This window comes from Pinus tabuliformis, chromosome 3_2, assembly GCF_031772625.1.
Source record: "Pinus tabuliformis cultivar Carrire ecotype Pingquan chromosome 3_2, CPIR1, whole genome shotgun sequence".
Taxonomy (NCBI): Eukaryota; Viridiplantae; Streptophyta; class Pinopsida; order Pinales; family Pinaceae; genus Pinus; species Pinus tabuliformis.
In genome coordinates this window covers 1,235,606,306-1,235,633,507 of record NC_142302.1, presented here as the reverse complement: position 1 = coordinate 1,235,633,507, position 27,202 = coordinate 1,235,606,306, and the positions used below count along the sequence as shown (strand labels likewise).

Below are 27,202 nucleotides of genomic sequence, written 5' to 3'. Positions count from 1 at the left end.
GGATTTTCATGTCCTACATGTTTTGTGTCCTTTTGTAAGGCGACTTAGTGCTTGATGTGTCTATGTAAGTTCTAACAAACATGTCTCATAGTTACAAGACTCACCAATACTTGCTAAATCTTAGCAATGCAACTCAGATTAACCTAGTGTTGATTGAGTTGACCATCCTCACTAAGACTCACTAGTCGTGTAGCACTCACCAAGTATAGGTAAACTCGTTGAGTTATCATCAAGCAATCTGGTTAAATATGGAAGCTTCTAGTTCTGCTAGGCCTAGTGTTGTTGCTCTTGCTACTGCTAGTACTGCTACTGAGGCCATAAAGGAGTTTGAGGAGTCCTCGGACTTTTAGCCAAATGATGTTCATTTGCTCCCAGTGATGATCCAACGTGTAGTAGAGGTGATAAGTCTGATGATTGTTCATGTTGATCAGTGATTTGTAGTAGGCTAGTGGCCTAGTAGCTTGAGTCGTATCATTATTTTTGGAGTCTAAAGTCCATTTCGAGCCTCATTGATTATGTATTTTTTTGATGATATGTAGTGCACTCGATGCCATTTTCATATATGCACCCTTACATGATACATATATGAGCAGACTTTGCATATTTTTTCTCTAATGATTTAGAATCATTGTTTATTGAATCCAGTTTGATCTGGTTCTGGTTCGAACCCCAGTTAAATAGGTGGCCATTTGAAACCTGCTTCCAGTTTTTAAAACTATGGTTGGTATTGCTTCCATTCCATACCAGTATAATAAGCATGAGAAGCTATAGCAAAAATAACACAAGCCGTGTGTAATTTATCGATATAAAAATTGAATTATGATGAAATGATAACACAATTTATAATGAGGGCCTTGGGTTTATGATACACAAGATCCCATTTCATAAAGTAATTTGTAACGAACAAAGTTCGTAGACTCAGAGGAATGCTTTGATACCAATGTAACGAACAAAATTTGTATACTCAGATGAATGATCTGATACCAATGTAAAGAACAAGGTTCTTATACGCAGCAAACTACTTCAGAAGATCTAAAATATATAAATATCCATGATGGCACAAACAATATATTATATAAGAATATTTGCATACATGCGAGATGATTACAATGGGAGAGAGGGCTTGTTTATATACCTAGGCAGGTCCCTCTTCACAACGGTTAAGTCCTTAGGGACATACCTCTTCATTACTAACTATTTAGTTAATTAATCATTAATAATGATTATTATTGTTTACATTATTTTTTATTATTTTACTATAAATTATATTCATAGCATTTCCTTCCTCTTCAAAAAGCTTTGTCCTCAAAGCTCACTGATGAGAAAGCATGTCATTTGTTTCTTGGTCTTGTAATCCGTTTGCATTCTTTCGAATTCTTGGAGTTGTCATCTTCGTTGATACTAGATGTTAGAATCCTCTAAGTGATAAACAAAATTGTCGCACTGAGAAAGGATCTGACCATCCTAAATCAGTGTTTTGTGGAATCTTTCGGTTACTAGAAACTCGTGATGAATTTTTATCACCAGATTCAATTGTGCAAACTTCAATATTCTTTGGAACATAATTTTTTTGTTTATGCTCTGAGTGATACGAATGTGCAGACTGATTAAGTTGTCTGCTCTTGTGATTCGATCTCGATAAAGAGTTTTTGTGGTTTGATTTTCCCTTATTATGTGTGGCAATATTCTGATTTACTTCAGGTATTGATGTTGTTGAATATGTTGCAGAATCCTCACTTGGAATTTTCATTGTCTGAACTGCAACATTTGAGCGTGTTTTTTCTTCAACTGGCTTGTCTTCTTCTTGAGTCGTGATATTTCACTATATCAATAATTGTTCCTTTTTCTTCAACTTGTACAATTACTTCTGAAGACTTCAATAAGTTTTTCGTGTTGAGTTCTTTTAGTTTGTTTTTCAACGATTTCTTGTCATTTTTAGGTTTCTTAATTGGCATCAATAATTTCTCCTTGTGGTCCTTGGGGTGAGTAACTTCTTCATTTTTGTCAGCAGTGATTTTGTCAACTTCCCTTTGCATATTTTGTATCACTTTTTTACTTTCTTGAGAAATTACTTTTGAGATATCTTGTATGTCTTCTGGTGTTACTGAATTTGGTTTCAATGTGATATTTTGTAGCAATTTTTTTTTCTTTTTGTAGAAAAATGTTAACTTCTTTTTTGTATTTAAGATAATTTAAGATAAAAGACCCTAGTGATTCCATCTAGGGTGAACGCAGAATTATATCACTATTGTCACAAAATAAGGTTTTAACAGTGAATTGTGAGACAAAAATATAGTCTTCAATGTTTAGTTGTAGATTGCTTATGTTATATTGTTTATTATTCATTGAATCCATCATTTCAATTATGTTTGATTCAAGGATCACTAATTGGTTAGCACATTCAATACTAACATAATTATTATCTTGAGTAGGATCAATAGAGATTATAACGTCCCTTCTTGCAAGTGATCCTTTGATTTTAAATAGTGCATTAACACACATCATAAAAGTTTTAGGAAATCTTTCATTATAGGTCTCCATTTTTTCTTCCTTCATCATTTTCCAACTAGTCTTTTTTTTTATTTTTTTGAAAGAATGACTCCCTTTTGTCTTTGTCGATAATTTTATCAAATGATACCTTGATCAAGGAAAGTGAGATACCCACTTCTCTCTCTCTCCCTCTCTCTCTTAAGTAAATTAATTAATTAATTTTATTATATGAATAATTATTATTTTTAAATTAACTATTTATATAGATAATTGAGTGTTTGAAGATTTTTGTGGTGAGAATCTTGAGAATCATGAGTATTTGGAATATTAACCACAGTAGCCATTTTTGTGTCAATGTTTCAAGTCTACAACAAGAATCATGGTCAAGACAAATCCATAGAGAAGAGCAAGGAAGAAGGGAATAAATAGTGAAAGGAACGATGAGCAGTGAGAAATGGCCAACCAGATAACCCTAATTTTATTATTTATTTCGAGGATATAATGAAAAATGTATTAAATTGAATTAATAAGGGAAAATTTATTAGAAATTGAAATTGTTAAGATAATAATAATTATCATTAAAGTTTATATCAAGGATAATAGCCAATTAATAAAGTTAATAATCTATTTATTATCATGAGAATTAATTATTATCATTATTGGTAAAATTATAACTTATTACTAATAATGAAGTTCAATTAATAATATAATAATTTTATCATTAACTAGATTAATAATCATTATACTTTAATAAAGTCTATACTAATAATAATTATTAAAATTAGAACAGAATATTAGTATTGATGTGAAGTTAGGGAATAATTATTAATGGTGTATGTTTTTATTATATTTAATATTAAATTAAATTACTAGGAATAAAGTTAATAGTTATTATTAATGAAGTATTAACTTTAATTTTATAGTAAGATATTAGTATATTATTATTATAAAGATTTATTGTTCTTAATATCAGTTAGGGATAATTTTAGTTGGGGATAAGTAAGGAAGGAACGGAAGGATGACGGGAAATATTTATGAGGGGATGAAAGTGAGGAAGAGGGTAGGAGGGAAAGGTATAATAGGGAAAAAGTAAGGGGAGGATGGAAAGGGTTTAATCTTGGTTGTGAGCTCTGGGGCCTTGAGTGAGTAAGGGAATCCAACTTATGCTTACTTCCAAACCCCCATCTCTATTAAGATTGTGAGGATGCTTTATAATTTCAAGAGCTTCCCAAATTTTTCATTTATACTGATGCTTCTCTTTAGCGATTATCTTAGAGTCTTCAAGGAATATGTGGTGACATGTCTTAGCTGAGTGTTCTGCAAGTGCAGAAGACCTAGTTCTGCTATTTTTTACGTCAGCACCATGCTCTTTGAGCCTTATTTTAAAGGACCTTCATGTCTCTCCAATGTAACAATCCCCACATGAACACATGACTTTGTAAACACCTTTTTACTGGAGGTGATCCAGATTGTCTTTAACTGATCTCATCTTATGTATTATGGTAGACAAGGGTTTTAAAGAGGTTTCAATATCTTTCTTTCTGAGAACCTTGGCAAGTTTATTAGTGACTCCTTGAATGAATGGTAGATAAGCTTTATTGTTAGAACCTTGTGAGCTTGTTGCAAGGGGTCTTACTCCATTTTTGGTTCTAACTCTTTTGATGGTCTTAATGATGTTCTTATTTTTATACCCAATGCTAGCAAAGACCTTTCTCAAATACTCAATTGCTTCTTCAACATGATTAGCATCAGATATTCTTAAAGCTCTAGTGAAGAGGGTTTTGAGCACCCCCATCTTTTGAGTCGGGTGACGGTGAGATTCTGAATGAAGGTAGTTATCAGTGTGTGCTATATTTCTGAACACCTTGTGTCCAAGTAATCCATCTTTATTTCTAAGGAGGAGAATGTCCAGGAACGGGATGTTGTTTTCTTCTACTTCCATTGTAAATTTGACGTCATTAGATATATTGTTAAGGTGGTCTAAAAAGTTATTCAACTCCTTGTCCCCATGAGGCCAATTTACACTAGTGTCATCAACGAACTTGATCCAAAATTTAGGTTTCAGTGGGAAGGTATCAAGAGCTTTCTTTTCAAATTTCTCCATAAAGAGGTTGGCTACTATAGGGGATAGTGGGGATCCCATAGCTACTCTCAATGTGTACTCAAAGAATTCACCTTAGAAGGTGAAGAAAGTAGAAAGCAGCATATTTCCACAAGCTTCGCAATCTGGAGGTCTGTGACCTCTTTTACCACTTGGACAGCTTCATCTAAAGGAATCTTTGTGAAGAGTTGGACAACATCAAAACTAACAATATTATCACCAGGATCTAACTTTTCTTTCTTTATAAGTTCTATATAATGGTTGGAGTCTTGTTAAATTTGGACAACTAGGTCCAAACTCATTGTTCTGATGCTCAGATTAAGAGGCTAATATTTTTGTTGGATTCCTCTTTCTGAGAGGTGTAAAATCCATATAAAAATAGTCTTAATCCGATGAGCAGAACTTATATTTTGAATTTATTATTCTTAATAAATTATATGTGCAAAGGTCAGCCAGTTTTGTAATGTAGACTCACATGCCCAACAGATGTGTCACACACCCTCATTGATGGATATATATATACAGGAAAAGTTGGAGAGAATTTGATCACAACATAACTCACATCTTCCTCTCTCATCCTAAAAAGTACGAGCTACCTGGAGGACGAATTTCAGCCACACGTGGGAAGGACGAAGAGGATTTTTCTGCTGCTAGGGTTTCGCAGAAGTTTGACCAGCATTGACTTTGGTCAACGCTTGGTCCAAACAAGCTGAAAACTTGTGGGAGGTTCGATTTTTGAAGGCCATACTACCTGGCACAAAAATCGAGGTCAAAGGGTTGACCGTTTTGCTGCTGCATTGACTTTTAGCTTGCTGCCCCTGCGTTGACTTTTCAGGACAGCGTTGACTTTTGTAGAACTGACTTGGGTTGACTCATCTACTGGTTGGAGGGTTGTTGTGACACATGCTGGGCTGGCTGACCAAAGGAGACTTTGCTGGTTGAAGCATCCTGTTGACCGCCGAAACAAACACATACATTTTTCTTGTTTCTGATTTGTCTTCTGTAAGATCTGCTTATATGTTCTATCTGCATTTTGCTTATCTACGCTGTGAGAAAAGTGAAATTGCTCTTAGCATAGAACATCTACAAAACTTTACATGGTATCAGAGCTGAGGTGAAGACAAACTCTATCTATAGCAATCATCATCGAAGGAAATGGATTCCTCTAAGCTTGAATTCAGGGAGAATGACAAGCTGACTGGAAGTGATGACTTCCATGCCTGGAAGATGTTATTAGATCTCAAATTAGAAGATCATGATCTCCTAGATCATGTGACAGGGAAGATTCAAGAACCTCCATCAAATGCCTCTGCTGCTGTTAAACACAAGTATAAGAAGGGAGAAATCAGAGCAAAACTGCTGATCAGGGAATCCATAAATAAGAGTCTGGTTGCCTACATATCTGAACTAGGCACATCCAAGGAGATGTATGACAAACTGATACTTATGTTCCGAGTAAACAATGTGAACCAAGTGCTATTCCTCAAGAACAAGTTGAAGAATATGAAGAAGGGCCGAGACGAGTCTATTCAAACCTTCTTTATGAAGTTGACCGAAACCAGGAACAATCTGCTAGCTATTGGGGAGACAATAGCTGATCGTGAGATGGTTCTCACCGCACTTGGAGGACTTCCATATGAATGGCAAGTATTCACAACTACCATTCTCAACAATAATACCATCCCTAACTTTGATGAGCTTCTGTCTAGATGTATGCAAGAAGAAACAAGGATGAAGGAATTTGATAATGAAAGAAATGCTGCCTATGTTGCTCATTCCCGAAAGAAGAACTCTGGTGGTTCCAAGGACAAAGGAAGGACTAAGACTCAAAAGAAGAAGGGTAAATGTTTCACCTGCCATAGGACTAGACACTATGCTAGAGAATGCCCCTTCCAAAAGAATTCTCCCGATAGTGACGACAACAACAACAACCGAAGGAATGGGAATCAAAGAAATGACAAATCCAAAGGAAAGAGGAAGGCTCACTTTGAAGGAAACCATCCACCTTCTAAAAGGACCAGAAATACCAGGTATGAGGAGTCTAATGTTGTTGATAAAAGAAATGAGTATATTCTAATATCTGCTCTCTCAGCTGCATCTCCGCCCGACACTATGGATGTCTGGCTAATCGATAGTGGTGCCTCAAGACACATCACCGGATTCAAGGAAGCACTTTCTGACATGGTTGAAAGGGATACTAATCTAGAAATTATCCTTGGGGATAATGCCACTTATCCTGTGAAAGGGACCGGGACTGTGACCCTCCACTTGTCTCAAGGACAAGTCCTCCATCTACAAGATGTACTCTATGTACCCAAATTGAAGAAGAACCTTGTGTCTGTATCTGCCATGGAAGACAAAGGATTCAATGTAACTTTCTCTGATGGAAAGGCACTCATGTGGAAGAAGAGCTTCAAGGAAGCTATCTCAATTGGTTTTAGAGTTGGTACACTCTACCAGGTTGGAGGGAGTCCGTTGGGAGCTATGACTTGTGATACTATCCGTCAAACCGAACTATGGCACCGAAGATTTGGACACCTTCATTACAAGGCTCTTCCCGAAGCAAGGAAGGTGGTGACAGGGATGCCTGATTTTGGAAATAATCATAAAGGTGTATGTAAGGGCTGTGCTGAAGGAAAACATACAAGGGGACCTTTCCCCTCAAGTGTCACAAAGACATCTGAGATATTGCAACTGGTCCATTCTGATCTTTCCGGTATGTTGCCTGTAACATCCCTGGGGGGATGTTCTTACTATATGACATTTACTGATGACTTCTCTCGCAAAACCTGGATATACTTCTTGAAGAAGAAGGATGAGGCTTTCATGTGGTTCCGTACCTTCAAAGCCTTGGTGGAAAATATGACCGGAAAGAAGATCAAGATTTTGAGGACTGACAATGGCACTGAATATGAGTCAAATGAGTTCAAAGACTTTTGCAGAGAAGCTGGCATTAAGAGGGAGACTACCACTGCATATACTCCTGAGCAGAATGGTGTTGCTGAACGCAAGAATAGGACTATTGTGGAAGCTGCCCGTGCCATGCTATGTGACCAGGGTCTTCCAAAGTTTCTGTGGGGAGAAGCTGCAAATACTGCTATGTACATTCAAAACCGATGCCCTCATTCCGCTTTGGACTCCAAAACTCCCGAAGAGGTTTTCTCTGGTAAGAAACCTGATGTCTCACATTTTAGAATTTTTGGATGTCCTGTCTATTTTCATGTGCCGAAAGAAAAGAGAAGTAAGCTGGATGCTATTGGGAAGAAAGGAATGTTTGTGGGCTACAGTGAGACTTCTAAGGCATATAGAGTCTATGTACCTGGTCAAAGGGAAGTAGAGATAAGCCATGATGTCACTTTTGACGAAGATGCTTCCCTGAAGAAAGTAGTAGATCTTCCTAGATCTGAAGAAAACCATGAAGAAAGACCTGGAAATCTGGAAGAACCCCAGGATGAGACTATGCCTGATGTTGAAGGGCCAATGGACCCTATTGATCCTTCCCCTTCTCTAGGAAAGAGGCCATCATGGCTCAGGGACACCCTCGAAGATGCTGAGGGTCATGCTGCCCCAAGGGGAACATTCCGAGAAAGCAAGAAGCCGTGTAGATACCAAGGGTATCTAGCTGCCATGAGTACTATTATACAATCTGAACCTGGATCTTTTGAAGAAGCCATCAAGCATCAAGTCTGGAAGGATGCTATGCATGAAGAATATAAGGCTATTATGAAGAATGATGTCTGGGATGTGGTCCCGAGACCGAAGGACAAATCTGTTGTCACCGCTAAATGGCTCTACAAGATTAAACATGGATCTGATGGGAGTGCTGAAAAGTTTAAGGCAAGATTTGTTGCCCGTGGCTTCTCTCAAAAGGAAGGAATTGACTATGACGATATATTTGCACGTGTGGCTCGATATACCACCATCCGATCCATCATAGCCCTTGCTGCTACGCAAGGATGGAGTCTTCATCAGATGGATGTCAAGACCGCTTTTCTGCATGGTGCAATAAAGGAAGAGGTGTATGTAGAACAACCTCTAGGATTTGAAGTTCAAGATCGAGACACTTATGTCTGCAGGTTGAAGAAAGCCCTCTATGGGTTAAAGCAAGCACCCAGAGCTTGGTATGAGAGGATGGATAGTTACTTGATGAAGCTGGGCTTCACTCAAAGCAATGTTGATCCAAACCTTTACTTTAAGGTTGAGGAAGGAAAGCCTCTCATTCTAGTGCTGTATGTGGACGACCTCTTCCTGACAGGTGATGACCCTCTCATTCATCAATGTAAGAGGGAGCTTGCTGCTGAGTTCGAGATGAAAGACCTAGGACTGATGCACTATTTCCTAGGCCTGGAGGTCTGGCAGAGACCTGGAGAGATTTTCCTTTCTCAAGGAAAGTATATTGTGAAGCTTCTGGAAAGATTTGGGATGGTGGACTGTAAGTCCGTGTCGACACCAATGGAACTCAACTTTAAGAAGTTGAGTGGCAACACTGCAGGGCCTATCTTGGCCAATCCTACTGAGTATTGTCAACTCATAGGAGCTTTAATGTTCTTAGTGAACACCCGTCCGGACATATGTTTTGCAGTGAATACTTTGAGTCAACAGATGGTTGAGCCTCATCATTTTCACTGGGTTGGTGCCAAGAATCTTTTGAGATATCTTCGGGGCACGATAAACCATGGGCTGAGATACACTGCCGGGAGTGTGATACTCCGGGGATATACTGATGCCAATTGGGCTGGCAGTGTGGTGGATCGTAAGAGCACATCTGGATGCTGTTTCAATCTTGGTTCTGCTTCGATCTCATGGATGAGCAGGAAGCAGAAGTCGGTGGCTTTGAGCACCGCGGAGGCCGAATACATTGCTGCTAGTATGGCCTGTTGTGAAGCAGTTTGGTTGAGGAAGCTCTTTAGTGAGCTATTCCAACATGTGCTAGATACCACTGTAATACTCTGTGATAATCAGAGTGGGATTCGTATGACTGAGAATCCTGTGTTCCACGACCGATCCAAGCATATTGATATCAGGTACCACTTTATCCGGGATATGGTACAGCGAGGCGCCGTAAGGCTCGATCATATAGGAACTGATGAGCAGGTCGCGGATATTCTCACTAAGCCCCTGGGGAAGGTCAAGTTCCTAACCTTCCGTGAGAGTCTTGGTGTCGTGGAAAGACCCTATGATGTGGGTCCTGTTGGACGATGAGCTCTGGGAGCTCTGGGGGGCTTTGGGGATAGCTTCTCGGAGCTATAAGCACTCATAATGCTTCTGCCCCACCCTTGTGATTATTGCGCTGGTTCGCCACTCATTTAATCTGTGCCCCATATGCATCCTACCCATTGAGTTCAGGGCTCATGGGAAGTACCTCTCATTTGGCCAATGAGGTGTGGAAAAGCTAGAGACTATTAGCAAAGACTGATGGACGCATCAGAGATTGCCGTACTCTCTATCTAGGATGGCATGGTCCAACCACTTGATCTGGGATCAAGATTTGTGAGGTCTGGGACCTCTGGACTGATTATGTCAGTCGGGGAATGATGTCTTTGTGACTGACCCACTTCTGTTCTGAAATAAAGAAGCCAGCAAAGCAAGTTTCGGCGGGATGACTCACGATGTTAATTGCACTAATAAATGGAGTTCTCCCTAGTTGAGAGGGAGTGTTAAATTTGGACAACTAGATCCAAACTCCATGTTCTGAGGCTCAGATTAAGAGGCTAATATTTTTGTTGGATTCCTCTTTCTGAGAGGTGTAAAATCCATATAAAAATAGTCTTAATCCGATGAGCAGAACTTATATTTTGAATTTATTATTCTTAATAAATTATATGTGCAAAGGTCAGCCAGTTTTGTAATGTAGGCTCACATGCCCAACAGATGTGTCACACACCCTCATTGATGGATATATATATACAGGAAAAGTTGGAGAGAATTTGATCACAACATAACTCACATCTTCCTCTCTCATCCTAAAAAGTACGAGCTACCTGGAGGACGAATTTCAACCACATGTGGGAAGGACGAAGAGGATTTTTCTGCTGCTAGGGTTTCTGCTGCTAGGGTTTCGCAGAAGTTTGACCAGCATTGACTTTGGTCAATGCTTGGTCCAAACAAGCTGAAAACTTGTGGGAGGTTCGATTTTTGAAGGCCATACTACCTGGCACAAAAATCGAGGTCAAAGGGTTGACCGTTTTGCTGCTGCATTGACTTTTAGCTTGCTGCCCCTACGTTGACTTTTCAGGACAGCGTTGACTTTTGTAGAACTGACTTGGGTTGACTCATCTACTGGTTGGAGGGTTGTTGTGACACATGCTGGGCTGGCTGACCAAAGGAGACTTTGCTGGTTGAAGCATCCTGTTGACCGCCGAAACAAACACATACATTTTTCTTGTTTCTGATTTGTCTTCTGTAAGATCTGCTTATATGTTCTATCTGCATTTTGCTTATCTACGCTGTGAGAAAAGTGAAATTGCTCTTAGCATAGAACATCTACAAAACTTTACAAGTCTTTAATGTAAGAATTGGTCTTGCCAACCAGAGGAGCTAAGTTGCTAGCAACATATTTTGCCAATTCATAATATGGGTGCCCCAATAGTGTTGACAATGGGTCTAGGGGGGGCACCTACTTTATGAATTTTTGGGGCTCCATAAATTTGTGAGATGATTTCTTTATCAGGGGAGAGGCGCTTCTTCAGTCTTTCGTCAAGGTTGGAATCCTTGATGGCCTTTTTAACCATCCTAGTAATCTTGGAAATAGGGTTCTCCTTAAGCTTCTTGTAGTTGCCACTATTATACATGTGGTCTCTCATTTTGGTGGTATATTCCTCTTTATCCATTACCATTGTTGCCCCTCCCCTGTCCGCCTTTAAGATGACAATGTTATCGTTATTTCTAAAGCTTCTTAGGGCCATTAATTGTCCATGGTCCAAGTTTTTCTTCGGAGGTTTTTCTTTTCTTAAGATGATCGCACAATCTTGTCTGATTAGCTATTTATCCTCTTCCCTTAGATCTTGAATCCCGTCTTCAAGGCTGCAAATGATTTCTTTATCAGGGGAAAGGCGTTTCTTCAGTCTTTCGTCAAGGTTGGAATCCTTGATGGCCTTTTTAACCATCCTAGTAATCTTGGAAATAGGGTTCTCCTTAAGCTTCTTGTAGTTGCCACTATTGTACATGTGGTCTCTCATTTTGGTGATATATTCCTCTTTATCCATTACCATTGTTGCCCCTCCCTTGTCCGCCTTTAAGATGACAATGTTATCGTTATTTCTAAAGCTTCTTAGGGCCATTAATTGTCCATGGTCCAAGTTTTTCTTTGGAGGTTTTGCTTTTCTTAAGATGATCGCACAATCTTGTCTGATTAGCTATTTATCCTCTTCCCTTAGATCTTGAATCTCGTCTTCAAGGCTACAAATGATTTCTTCTGTCGGTATATGGCTAGGGGCTATGGCAAAGTTTAGGCCTTTATTTAAGACCTTCGCTTCCTCATTACTTAGATTCTAAGAAGAAACGTTAACTACTTTCTTGTTACTTATATTATGAGAGGGGATGTGAGAGATTTCTTTAAACGTGTCTTTTATTATATTAATTAATCAATTTATAATTAAACGAAAATTATATATGTTACAATTAAGTAATTGTTTAAATTATATATCACGGTACAGTCCAACACAATTTAGTGGAACGAATTTACAAAGTTTTGGTCGGAATTTACGAAGAGGTGAGTGGATACAGCGAAATGTCTTGACAGTGAAAGGTTTGAGGCGATGGTTGGTTTAATTGGCAACGCCGGCAAAAATAGTGGAGTCAACGGCAGGACGCGGCAAGTCAGTGGTCGGATGACTACAAAAATGAAATAGGTGTTTTTGGCAGTGAACGGAGTGAGGACAGTGGACGCGGCGGCAGAGCCAGCGAGTAGTAGGCACAACGGTTGCAGTTGTCTTTTGCGGGAACGACGGCTCGAAAATGTCGTGACGACTTGTATTGATAGTGGTTGTTGGTGGTGCAAGGTTGGTCGGCTCAAGATGGACACATACTGCAGCAGTGGACAGTTTGCAGCGGTGGACGGTTTGCAACGACGAGCGTTGATAAAGCAAGCAGCTATGTTTGACAGTGGTTGCAATGTATTGCGTTTGAATGTAGCGAAGCAAAGTGGCAGCAGACATTGGCTAGGCAAACGGATGCGACTGGTCAAGGAAGTTGATGATTTTGATTTTTTTTTAATTTCCTTTATATATATAGATATATCCTTTTTATCTTTTTTTGACTCTTTTTGACTCTATTTTTTAATATCTAACTTTTATAATATTTTATCTAATTATTTTTTTTTCCTCTTTTTCTTGATGTTATTATATTTATTTATTTTTAAACCTCTTCTTTTTTTATATATTAAACAAAAAAACTTTTTTAAATTACATTCTCTTTTTTTTTAAATGGCCAAAGGCCTAACAACAAAATGGAGAACCTCCAAATACTTCTATGGCTAAAAGCTTGAATTCCAACGGCAACGAACTTGACGAAGGGTTGATGGCCAACAAGGATAATTTTAGGGGCGAATGTTTGCCCTTTGGCGAAATTAAGGGGTTTTAAATTTTTAGTGGGTGAATATTTTGTATCATAGTACATTTTTACAAATCACCTCAAATAGCCCTTGAAATTAGGACTTACAACCTTCCATTCGCCCATTTTCAAGAATAGGTTTTATTTAAGTGAATCCATTCGCCCATTTTCAAGAATAGGTTTTATTTAAGTGAATCCTATGGGCCAAATACCATATTTATAAAAGAGGTATGGTAAATTAATAAAAATATAAATAAATGAGAGGTATGGTAAATAAATAAAACATTTTTTATATTTACTCCATAAGTCACCTTATATACATGTAACGGTGTAAACAAATAAAAATATAAGTAAAGTGGAGTTATGGTAAATAAATAAAACGTATTTTTATACTTACTCAAACAGTATGGTAAATAATTAAAAATATAAATAAACTAGACGTATCGTAAATAAATAAAACCTCTTTTTATATTTAGTCCATGACCCTCGTTCTATTTATGAAGGCTCAAGAAAGAGGTTTTATTTAAGTGAATCCTATGGGCCAAATACCATATTTGTAAAAGAGGTATGGTAAATTAATAAAAATATAAATAAACGAGAGGTTGGCCAAAATACTATGGGACAAATACCATGGACTAGATTGTTATTAATACCATGAAAAAAACCATTATTAACCCTAATATTAGAATTAATAAAAATAAAAATGGCACATGGTATTGACCCATGGTATTCACCAAAATGGCACATGGTATTGACCCATGGTATTCACCTGGAATGTAGCCTATTTAAATGGGAGAATTAAACCAGCATGTAGCCTATGCTAAGATTCACTAGGACTTTACAAAGTTTTATTATTTAGTGAAAGACTCGCGAAGATCTTACAAGATTTTATAATTGAGTAAAATATTCGCCATGCCTCGTGAGAGATTCGCCAAAAAATTATATATACATATTATATTATTAATAAAATCGCCTTCCATTTTTCCTATATACCATGGAGATTCGCCCATTTATTATATTTATAAATTTACGGGGGGTTCTTAAAATTTTCCCTGATGGCCAATGGCCAGATCAGACTAACTCTATGCAGCAGTTGAGCCTCCACTCTGACACCGATGTAACGAACAAAGTTCGTATACTCAGAGAGGAATGCTTTGATTCCAATGTAACGAACAAAATTTGTATACACAACAAACTACTTTAGAAGATCTTAAATATATAAATATCCATGAGAGGACAAATAATATATTATATAAGAATATCTTAATACATGTAAGATGATTACAATGATGGTGATGGTATGCTTATATATCTAGGCAGGTACCTCTTCACAACAGTGATGTCCTTAGGGACATACCTCTTCATTACTAACTATTTAGTTAATTAATCATTAATTATGATTATTATTGTTTACATTTTTTTTAATTATTTTACTATAAATTATATTCATAACATAGTTGTGCCTTCACATAAATTGGTTTTACTATTGCCATGATTTCATTATATCTTACTTTTAAATCATTATTATTGTGTTTAAACTTCATGTCCATTGCAGATAGGATATGTCACAAAGAAAAAGGATGATCAATACACCACATAAATTCCCTTCTCATGTTACTTGTACAAACTCTATCTACCTTGACCTACTAACAATCAGTTAAGCTTGTTAGTCTGAGAGGCAGACAATAGCGCTTGGCAATGGTGCTTAGAAATGCTAGTTGGAGGTAAGAAGGGTATTTCCCATATAGAAAAACTTTTGCATGGATAACTACAACCAAATCAAACGAGTTAAAAATGTATTTCATTTCACAGCTTGGGAAATACCAATAATTAATTAGACAATAGTTAAAGTGAAGCAAAAGATGAAAGACTGAGAGTGGGGTAGACTGTAAGCCTTCCAGGTTTTCATTTAAGATAATGGTGAATGTGACAACAGTAATAAACTCAATGCAATACAATTTTCTTACATCTTCTCTAATTTACCCATGACTGTTTTATTGCACAGACCATATACTAAAACAACACACCAGATTATTTGATGAAAGTTCTTTCTAACAAAAGCTAAATTATAGACAATTATTACAATTCAGAACCACATTACTTACCTGATTCATCTCTGCGACAATTTGATTCAGAATTTTCAGACCAATGCAATAGTGCTCTGTTGTTGACTGTCCACAAAGGAATATCTTTATTGTGAGAAAAATGTGTAACATTCATACCGTATCTACATGTTCAACATTCCAAAGCACCATGCATATGTGCAGTAAGTTAAAATAATAACAGATGTCATGAACCAATGCAAACTTCTGTCAAGTGCATTTGACATTTTCTAAAACCAGGATATAAAGAATGGATCTCAAGACCTTATGGAGGAAGATCATGATATTGCACATTAAACTGGGGTGAGGCAAACCTACATTTGACTGGAAAAAAGATAACCTACCCAATAATAATTACCTTCATTAACCTTGTTATCTATAAGAAATTATAAATAGCTAAAAAGAACACTATATCATCCAAATAAATGCAGATGTGGCTTGAAATTTTTGGGATAAAAAGCAGCCATAGAAGAAAATAGATATAGATAAATAACAGTGATTTGAACAGATGATTTCAATGGCAAAATAAAGTGTCTAATACATTGTGTTGATGTTAGTAGCTCAGGTAGGTATTTCTGCATAGGTCCAAGTGTCTAGACTCTAGATGTGTGGAAGTTGCCTAATTGACCCTTAAATCTTAGCAATTACTTTAATTATTAATGTAATTGACTTTTATAAAATAAAATGAGTTAATCTAATGAAATGAAAAAAGTTATTTGCATTGGCAAATTAGATGAATCCAAATCATTGGTCTCAAATAATGTTGAGATCTAATCTCAAATGCCAATCACTTTGGAGAATATGGTTCTGGATTCAGTCAGTAACTCAAACTTATAAAAGGAGGGCTGGGCTAAGGGAGAAGACACATCTTTGAGCACAAGACACAGTGAGATAGTGAGAACTTAGTGATTGGATGGAGTACTTTCATCCGAGTGATGTGGATATCTAATCTCAATTGTCAATAACTCAAACTTATAAAAGAAAGGCTAGGGTAAGGGAGAAGACACGTCTTTGAGCACAAGACAGTGAGATAGCGAGATCTTAGTGACTGGGTGGAAAAGGACTTTCATGCAAGTGTGCAGAGTTCGAAGAAGAGTGCAACGGCCAGCAAGGTAGAAGGATCCAGATCAACCAGGCAAGATCCATAGAGGTTTTGATCAGCTATTTCATTTCCACATATTTGTTGTATTTGTGTTTTTCTTCAGAGGGCCATTATCCACAGGGAGTCCAGTCGCCAAGGAAAAAGCATCAAAATAAAAAGGTAATGTCATCAAGTAAGCCACCAATCACGCAAGTGGAGACAGCCGGGTTGTATGCAGATGTATGGACGACAATGCAGCCACCGAAGTTTACCCAAGCAGGCTGAAAAGAAAACCACTGGGTCTGGTGGGAAGTGATGACATAGGTGACACAGCACAACAGCACAAAACCCATCTGTACTGGGGTACAGAAGCTGTACAGGAGAACCTTAGTGATTAAATATTTATTAAAGTAATTTCTTTTCTTTTTTTTTAAACTAAGTTAATCTAAAGAAATGCAAAGGTTGTTTTGTGTTAGTGAATCAGATGAATCTCAATCATTGATCTCAAGTGATGTGGATATCTAATCTCAATTGTCAATAACTGAAACTTATAAAAGAAAGGCTAAGGTAAGGGAGAAGACACGTCTTTGAGCACAAGACAGTGAGATAGAGATCTTAGTGACTGGGTGGAAGAGGACTTTCATGCAAGAAGTGCAGAGTTCAAAGAAGAGTGCAATGGCCAGCAAGGGAGAAGGATCCAGATCAACCAGGCAAGATCCATAGAGGTTTTGATCAGCTATGTCATTTCCAGATATTTGTTGTATTTGTGTTTTGCTTCAGAGGGCCATTATCCCATGTAGGGAGCCCCAGTATGCTGTAGATTATTGTTAATGAAATAACAAACTTATAAGGGCCAAAATTACGTGTGCATGTGAATGAGATTGGTGTATTAATTTGCTTCCAATGTTATATTTTATTTACGATTTAAAATCTAAGTTGTGTTTATTATTCAGTAGATTTGCATAATAAGTAGTTTACAGCAAGCAATCTGCTAGGAAATAATTAGATGCCCTATCCACTATGAGATTCAATAGTGAATGTATTGCTTGTTTATAGAGTCATTTGACTCACTAAGGGCCTTCATGCCGTGCCACAATCAGATATGTTTTTCCATGTTGGAACTCTTCATCATAGCAAAAGCTTCTCAAAGATCAGTGTACCAATAATCATTGCAAGCAATTGATTACATTCGACTCCCATCCTTAAATTGTGAATCATAAAAGACAATGAGCATGTCACTTCAAAAATGGTTTGTTAACAACCTTTGCGAAGGGGCTACATCCAACATGGAATCATACCAAATCTCTCCTTACATCAACTGTGAATGATGGAAGAGATTGTCCATCCTTTAATGATAACAGAGATGTTGGTTTCTGCTGCCTCTAAGGCTTCATTTATTTTCCCAATCCCCCATCTCTTGTTCAGTTTGAAAGGTGTTTGATCTTGGACTTAGTTTCAACTTTGTTAATTTTAGGTGTGTTCTATGCTAGAGCAATTTATTTCAATTTTCACAATTAGCTCAATATCTTTTCCAGATTAACAATCACATCAGGATTAAAGTAAACTGCAGATAGAATATAAATATAAATCGCAAAAGACAAGCCAAGACAAGAGGACACAAAATATGGCGCTAGCCAGGGACAAACCCCAATGTGGGGAAACCCTTCGTCAATTCTTCTTATATGTTCTTCAATAGTTCAGCAGAGAGAAAGAGAGAGAGAGAGAGAGAGAGAGAGAGAGAGAGATAGTACATTTACAATAGAAGTCAACACTTTGACTTATCTAGATAAGAGCATAGATCATCTCCTAGGATGATGATACATGAGATCAATTGAAGACATGCTGCTTCAACTAATTCTCCAAGGTGACTCCTTCACCTATCATAGTGTTGCATCTCGTTATCATGCTGCACCTTACCATGCTGCACCATGCTGGACCTCATGCTGCTGCTGTCCCAGTGTTTAGCACTGCTGTACATAGTGCCACTGCCGCACCATGCTTACTGCTGTCCCAATGTACTTGCAGCACTGTACTTGCCGCTTTCCATGCTTTACCATGCTGCTGCTGTCCATGATTCTTCATGCTTGCAGCTGTCCCAGGTGTCACCATGCTTGCAGCTGTCCCATGTGACTCCATGTTTGCAGCTGTCCTATGTGTCATCATGCTTGCAGCTGTCCCATGTATTAGCTTGCTGTCCCTTGCATGCTTGTTGTACCATTGCATGCTTACTTTCCCTCATGCTGCACCTTCACTGTGTCTCACTGAGCTGCATCTTTCATACTGCTGTACTATGCATACTGCTGTTATATACTTACAACATTCATCCTAAGATATCAAGGTTGCTTGCTATGGTGCTATGGCCTGCGGCCTAGCACATAGCAATGCCAATGTAACTGGTTTGAGTTATGATTGTTGCAATAGTCCTAATGGATTCATCGATTAGGCCCGCTGCTCATCACAGTTCAACTGTCATCTACAGCGCACCCAAAAACAGATTTCCTTACCTTGATTGCTGTCCAAACAACCTTGATTAGGCTCCTGTAGATACTTGGCCTAACAGCCCTACACACAGCTCCTACGCAGCCTCTTTTCCCACGCAGTAGTAGCCTCTCTCTGCGACTCAAATAGAAGTGCCCTAACTGTCTTTACTCCAGCATCTCAGTGCTCTTGAATTGCCTTCAAGATAGGCCTGCGAGGAGCCTCCTTAACTCGGCCTAAACTCTAGCTCCTTGTCCCTTGAGACAGCCCTGTTGGGCCTGCTTGCACCCTCAAACAACCCTCAAACCAATACGCATCCCCACAGCAACTCGGCCTCCAACCTAGGCTCTCCATGCTGTCTCTTCTTGCTGCGGCTAGGTCTAATTGATCTGTGGCTAGGGCTCTTTAGGGCCTCCACATAACAGCGGATCTTGCTGCGTGTAGAAGCTCTCCTAAACAATGGTAGAGGATCCTTTTTACTGCAGCCAGATCTCCTTCATGACTGCGTTTTAGGCTTCCTCTGGACGGCGTATAGCTACGGCATCATTATCATCTTCATGTCTGTGTTTTAGACCTTAGAGATTCTTCTTTCCACTAAAACCCAAAACAAGTGGAGAAAAAGAAATCTCAAGAGAGTTGTGTGTCCAAATGACTTACAAGGCACTTGTATTTATACTAAAACGTGGAGCACAAGTGGGGACAGTTGGGTTGTTGACCGACCTTGACGAATTGTCCCATAACACAAATGAATTCATATCTCCATGAATACTTATCGGAATCGGGTGATCTTTAGATCAATCCTACACATCTCAATGAGAGGGATCCAAGAAAAATATCAGCTGCCATTAATAAGATGACCCACATGGAGTTTGGCCCTAGTTGCCAATTTTAACAATCCCTCTCAACTAGAGAGAACTCCATCCGCTGATCCATATGTCTGATTGTACTATCTCTGCCATCAGTGCCTTGCACTGATCTGCTCTGCTCTGCTGAACCATGAAGAAGAAGAATTGATCGAGAATGTCTCATACCATTATCTACTAACCCGAAGTCAGTTTCATATGAGGAGAGTGTGCCATACCACTCTTACTGACCCGAAGTCAATTTCATATGAGGAGAGTGTGCCATACCACTCTTACTGACCCAAAGTCGGTTTCATTGATCCCAGATCAATATCACAAGAGAGTGTCTCAAACCACTCATATTGATCCCAGATCAATTTCATTGGTCCTAGATCAATGGAGGTCATCATAGCATAGGGAGTACGGTAGATACAACGATGCTCTATCGATAGTACTACTAATGGTCCCTAACCGCATTTCCCTACTCATTGATCAGATGAGAGGTACTTCCCATGAGTCCTAGACTACATGGGTAGGAGACCTCGACAGGAAAACTAATCATCCTGTACCATAGGAGAACGAATCATCCTGGCTCACAAGAGAACGAATCATCCTACCCCAAAGTCGCCTTGGGGCATCACAGGGGAACGCTAAACTATTCACCCTGTACACAGCGCACCATTAGGGGAGGGTGAGTCGCCCTATGGTCATGTGTTGCTCTAGTAAGTACCCCAAGCCCCCCAGAGCTCCCAGAGCTCAATGCATGCAACATGCAAGACCCTTATACGAAGGTCTCTCAACGACTCCAAGTCGTTTGGGAAAGTCATTAATTTGACCTTTCCCCAGGGCTTTGACAAAATGTCTGCAACCTATACATCAATCTCAATGCGATGGAGCCTCATCGCTCATCGACTTACCATATCCTAGATAAGGTAGTATATGATGTCTATCTGTTAGAGAAATCATCGAATACAGGATTCCTCAACAATCGAATCCCCCCTGGTTGTCACAGAGAATCACAGTGGTATTCATCATGTGTACAAACAGATCATTGAAGAGCTTCCGCAACCAAGCAGCTTCACACGAGATCATACTCGTAGCTATGTATTCGGTCTCGGCGGTGCTTATAGCAACCGACTTCTGCTTCCTGCTTATCCATGATATCGAAGCAAAATCCAAAGAGAACCAACACTGAGAAGTGCTATAGTGATCCTCCACCCTGCCTACCTAGTCAGCGTTCGAATAATCATGCAGCTTCATATTTCCGGTAGTGTATCTCAATCCATGAGAGATTGTGCCCCGAAGATATCTCAGAAGATTCTTGGCACCAATCAAGTGAGGCTCAACCAAACATGAGCTCACTATGCTAACTGCAAAACATATATCTGGACAAAAGTTCACCAAGAACATCAATGCAAATGAGTTTATGAAACTCAGAGGCATTTCCCAAATTTGGTCCGACATCACCATCATTTAACTTCTTAAAGTTAAGATCTTTGAGGTAGTGAGCTTGCAGTTTACCATTCCATATCCGGAATCCACCTCCCTCTTACTTCTACAAGTGAGAGGGTCTGCACCTGTCAAAAATAGGTCGTTCTCAGAAGGTGCCAGTATGAGAGGTCTATCATCCACAACCTTCAAACAATGGTTTGGATCGGCTTCACTCCTAGTGAATCTCAGCTTCATCTGACAACTATCAATCCTCTCATACTATGCATGAGGTGTTTTGCTTCAAGCCATAGAGGGCTTTCTTCCACCTGCATACATGGGATTCCCGATGAATCTCAAACCTCTTGGGTTGTTTCAAACCTATGGACCTGCTACATGAGGGGAATGGTCCCCTTGTAAGATTTTCCTTTGGTACATCTCAGACATGTACCTTCATGCTCTTTTTGAATTCAGGCATCCCAGTCACCATCTGACTCACATCGGGTAGGGCCCCACAATAAGTAGACCTTCGGTGCTATAGATGAGATGTGTCAACTGACATGGTCCCTGATGGACCATCCTGCAACTCGATACAAATGGCCAACCGTGAACCCATGAGTAAAAGCATCTTTGAAAATTTCATTTTCAAACACGTACCTTTCCATCGATGAATGCCACCCTGTAACCTTTAACTTCCATTACCGAAATGGACACCAGGTTCTTCTTGCGATCAGGTACATAAAAGAGATTTACCTTTATTCAACTGAGGGGTAACATTTCCTACACCCTTTCCAAGATAGGTGGCATCGGTTCCAAGTATAATCCCACAATTGTTTCAATCTCTACCAAATTAGAAAGAGCACCCTTCTATCTGAGGGAGTGCCTTGAAGCACTACAATCAATAAGCCAGATTCCAAAAAATCTAAAGGAGAGGGCCAATACAAGATAACACTTATTTATCTTATCAGAAACAACATTTGATTCTTCATACCTGGGGTTCCTTGCTTTCTCTGAAGAGTCAGCCGTTTCCTTGATGACCTGTATTACCTGTCATTCCTCTAATCATTGAAGATGTCCCTGGAATGATTGTTATCATCATCAAGTGATGTGTCCTTACTCCTTTGCATAATGGCCAAACTTATTGCAAGCAAGGCATCTGCCTTTCCTTTCACCCTGAGATCCGGACTTCCCATTGAAGTGATCTGTAGGTAGCCCATTAGAAGCTTCCGCTGCGCCATTCTAATAATATACTTTGCTTCGACTTCGCCCTTGGTGAATTTGAAGAGAGATGAGGAATCCATTGATCCTTTTGTCCTTTCCCAACTGTCTTCAATGATTGCTCTTTCACTCTTGCTCGGGCATTGTCTTCACCACAGCTCTGATTCCACGTTAATTTTAGTTATGTTCTATGATAGAGCAATTTATTTCAATTTTCACAGTTAACTCAATATCTTTTCCAGATTAGCAATCACATCAGGATTAAAGTAAACTGCAGATAGAACATAAATATAAATCGCAGAAGACAAGCCAAGACAAGAGGACACAAGATATGGCGCTAGCTAGGGACAAACCCCAATGTGGGGAAACCCTTCGTCAATTCTTCTTATATGTTCTTCAATAGTTCAGCAGAGAGAGAAAGAGATAGAGATAGTACATTTACAACAGAAATCAACATTTTGAATTATCTAGATAAGAGCATAGATCATCTCCTAGGATGATGATACATGAGATCAGTTGAAGACATGTTGCTTCAACTGATTCTCCAAGGTGACTCCTTCACCTGTCATAGTGTTGTATCTCGTTATCATTCTGCACCCATCATCGCAATGCTGGACCTCATGCTGCTGCTGTCCCAGTGTTTAGCACTGTTGTACATAGTGCCACTGCTGCACCATGCTTACTGTTGTCCAAATGCACTTGCAGCACTATACTTGCCGCTTTCCATGCTTTACCATGCTGTTGTTGTCCACGATTCTTCATGCTTGCAGTTGTCCCATGTTGCAATTGTCCCAGGTGTCACCATGCTTGCAGTTGTCCCATGTGACTCCATGTTTGCAGTTGTCCTATGTGGCATCATGCTTGCAATTGTCCCATGTATTAGCTTGTTGTCCCTTGCATGCTTGTTGTACCATTGCATGCTTACTTTCCCTCATGCTGCACCTTCACTGTGTCTCACTGAGCAGCATCTTTCATATTGTTGTATTATGCATACTGTTGTTATATACTTACAACATTCATCCTAAGATATCAAGGTTGCTTGTTATGGCCTGCGGCCTAGCACATAGCAATGCCAATGTAACTGGTTTGAGTTATGATTGTTGCAATAGTCCTAACGAATTCATCGATTAGACCCGTTGCCCATCACAGTTCAGTTGTCATCTACAGCTCGCCCAAAAACAGATTTCCTTACCTTGATTGTTATCCAAACAACCTTGATTAGGCTCCTGTAGATACTTGGCCTAACAGCCCTACACACAGTGCTTGCGTAGCCTCTTTTCCCATGCAGCAGTAGCCTCTCTTTGCGACTCAAATAGAAGTGCCCTAACTGTCTTTACTCCAGCATCTCGGTGCTCTTGAATTGCTTTCAAGATAGGCATGCGAGGAGCCTCCTTAACTCGGCCTAAACTCCAACTCCTTGTCCCTTGAGACAACCCTGTTCTTGGGCCTGCTTGCACCCTCAAACAACCCTCAAACCAATCACATCCCCACAACAACTTGGCGTCTAATCTAGGCTCTCCAAGCTGTCTCTTCTTGTTGCGGCTAGGTCTACTAGATCTGCGGCTAGGGCTCTTTAAGGCCTCCACATAACAACATATCTTGCTACATATAGAAGCTCTCCTAAACAGTGGTAGAGGATCCTTTTTACTGCGGCCAGATCTCCTTCATGACTGCATTTTAGGCTTCCTCTGGACAGCGTATAGCTACGGCATCATTATCATCTTCATGTCTGTGTTTTAGACCTTAGAGATTCTTCTTTCCACTAAAACCCAAAACAAGTGGAGAAGAAGAAATCTCAAGAGAGTTGTGTGTCCAAATGACTTACAAGACACTTGTATTTATACTAAATCGTGGAGCACAAGTGGGGGCAGTTGGGTTGTTGGCCGACCTTGACGAATTGTCCCATAACACAAATAAATTCATATCTCCATAAATACTTATCAAAATCGGATGATATTTAAATCAATCCTACACCTCTCGATGAGAAGGATCCAAGAAAAATATCAGCTGCCATTAATAAGATGACCCACATGGAGTTTGGCCCTAGTTGCCAATTTTAACAAACTTTCATCACCTCTCCTTTCAGTGTTTCCCTTTCTTTTCTTTACTCCTGGTCTTTAGTTGGAAGGTAATATGAGCACGATCCCTGTTGACCTTTTTGATTATTCATAAGCATTAACATTAATTTAATTTCATTACATTTCATAACTGAAAAAATTGATGTCTTACCAAGAAGATCATCATATTCTTCGTATTGGATGATTGTTATTTCTTGATAATAGTTGGAATGACCATTGTGCAAAGCACAATTAGAAATAGCCATTGCCTTTTCTTAACAAGATACCATAACTCTCATTTAAAATAGGTTGTCACCTCCTAGATATTTCTCGTATTTACCATTCGATTTCCGATGATACTTCAAGAGTAGGTGTACATGATTAGTCTTCTTGTAAGCTCTTGAAAAAGCTTAAACTTGAGAATATGCTACACTGCAGACATTTAACTTTTTCTTCAGGGGAGATTATAGATGTATTTAGCTTTTCAACCACATCATTCTTAATTAAGTACTCTTGCTTTGACTACCCTCAATTATTCGATTTCTTTTTCATTTTCATGTTAATAATTTTTGTGGGTTTTGATGTATAGCTTATTGACAAGTTCTTTTATGAAATTCCTTCTTTATCATTATTGGATTTCTCTTCATCATCTGCTAGCCCATTTTTATATTCTTCACAAATTTGCAAGGCCAGTCCACCTCCAAGTTATAATATGACAATCTAGTGGAACCACCGGTATTTGTGTATGACAATTATTAACTCAAATTAGAATGGAATTGTAGTGTCATGGTCAATTGCACAAGGCTCAAGTAACCTCATTCAAAATGTCATGAGAACATCAAGTACGAAAATGTATGCACAAATACAAAAATAGGTGCACATATAATTACACACATGAACAATAGAAAAACTGAAATGCACTTATTATTTCCATCTATGAATAAAGGATCACCAAGAACCAGCTATATCCTAGTATGATTTCCCGTGTAGATTCATTTCAATGCAAGGAAACAACCAGATTTTGGTGGAAACATCTGTTTTAATCTTAGATAGTGGGTTGTTTATGACTGACTGAAATCACCTTGAACCTATATAGGCTTCTCAGAACAGGCAAGGCACAAAGGATCAAGGCTCAGGACTCGTGATCGGATGAACAGCTTGTCTACAGATGCCTACAGACAACCTATCAAATGTCTGCACAGGCTGGTTTGACAAGCAATGGATCAGCTCATCATGAACTTGATAAGGGTGCATCATACCCATGGCAAGACTCAAAGAACAACTGTTGCATATCGCTTACACTATAATGATGATGGTTGACACAACTTCCAGCACAACATGAAAACTTTGTTTAACAACCCCCTTTCTGTCCCATTGCAATTTACTATAAATAAAATTGAGTATATGCCTAACATCTATCCCTATTTCCTAAAGTTGTGCAATTACAAATCTGATCTTACATCTTGCATCCTGTGAACTCCCCATAATTCGACTATCCGGAATTCTAAAGATTTGAAATTATCAAAAATATCAAGATACAAGACATTTTGAATTGTAATGACAATAAAAATGCCATCTATTTTGGATTACAATGCCAAATTGCCAATATACAAACACCAATAATGTGGGAAATTAAGGGTTTAAACTTTAAGGGCACTAATAACATTGCAGAAACAGGGTATAGCAATTAGATGGACTACAAATCATTTGAGAGATTATAGATGTGTTGACAGCGCTGGACTCGCCAACATGTCAAGGGATCTCCCCAGTAAGAAGTCTCAACTAGACCTCAGACCATTTGGAGTAGGAGTCCCAACAGTGGGTAGTAAAGCTATGCCTTGACTGCAATAGCGCGCAGAGATAAGCAAGATATCCTTGTCAAAAGCAAGTGTGTGACCTTGCAGCGAGTCAAGAGAGATGCATGGGGAGGTTCTAACACACGGAGGGGGGGAAGGAAGTGTGCCCCTTAGAAGCCTGTAATAGAGATGCATGGGGAGATTCTAATACACGGAGGGGGAAAAGGAAGTGTGCCCCTTAGAAGCATGTAATAGTACGCAGCCTGAAAGGAACACACGAGTTGAATGACATCACAAGCTGGAAAGCAGAATAGTCAACAATCCAAAGTGATGAGTTAAACCAACAACATGACTTCAACAAGATTCATACAATCGTATACAAAATAGTTCATACACAAATGCGTAAGTTAAACAACATACATTGCTAAAGTAACCATAATAGTCAAACTACAATAACAACATATGCATGAAGACGTGTTGGCTCTGTTATATATATATATATATATATATATATATATATATATATATAATGAAAGTTCCATCCTTACATACAACCATGACAGCCACTAGCCCCAATAGTGGAACATTACAGTCAACACCGCCTGCTCTTCCAAAGAGATGTACTCGCTCTGCATTGTGGAGAAGCCAAGTCTCGTCACAATATACTCCAAGCCCTCCTCTAAGCAATGCCTAGCAAAAGCTTGGCTCCCAAAAGCCCCTTCTATGAGTTATGATGTTCTATTTATAACAAAGGGTGGGGTGACCCTTGACATTCCCCTTTGTGACTCTTTGACTACCCTCATGACTCTTCAACTTCATTACATAACTCTTTACATTACATATGATTGCTTGCATTCCACTAATTAGAATTGGAATTTCACTTTACATCATGTTTACAATAATACATTTTCCACATATACCCATGTGGGACAAAAATAGGCTTGAGTCAGCTAGACAAGACAACACTAAGACTTGGACAGCGGTAGAAAGACCAACTCATCAACATCCTCTCCGTGATCCTCGTGACAAATTGATGCCATGCTTGACAATGCGCAATGG

At 38.9% G+C, this 27,202-nt stretch overlaps 1 protein-coding gene across 13 annotated transcripts in view; it reads right to left on the bottom strand.

The window, feature by feature from the left end:
* The window catches only part of LOC149185213 (ARM repeat superfamily protein), a 378,063-nt gene that overhangs the window by 279,169 nt on the left and 71,692 nt on the right, over window positions 1–27,202 (bottom strand). For all 13 annotated transcript variants that reach the window (XM_089417804.1, XM_089417816.1, XM_089417818.1 and 10 more), the window contains one exon: window positions 15,247–15,312. In XM_089417804.1, the coding sequence (XP_089273930.1) occupies window positions 15,247–15,312 (66 nt within the window). The remainder of the gene's footprint in view (window positions 1–15,246; window positions 15,313–27,202) is intronic.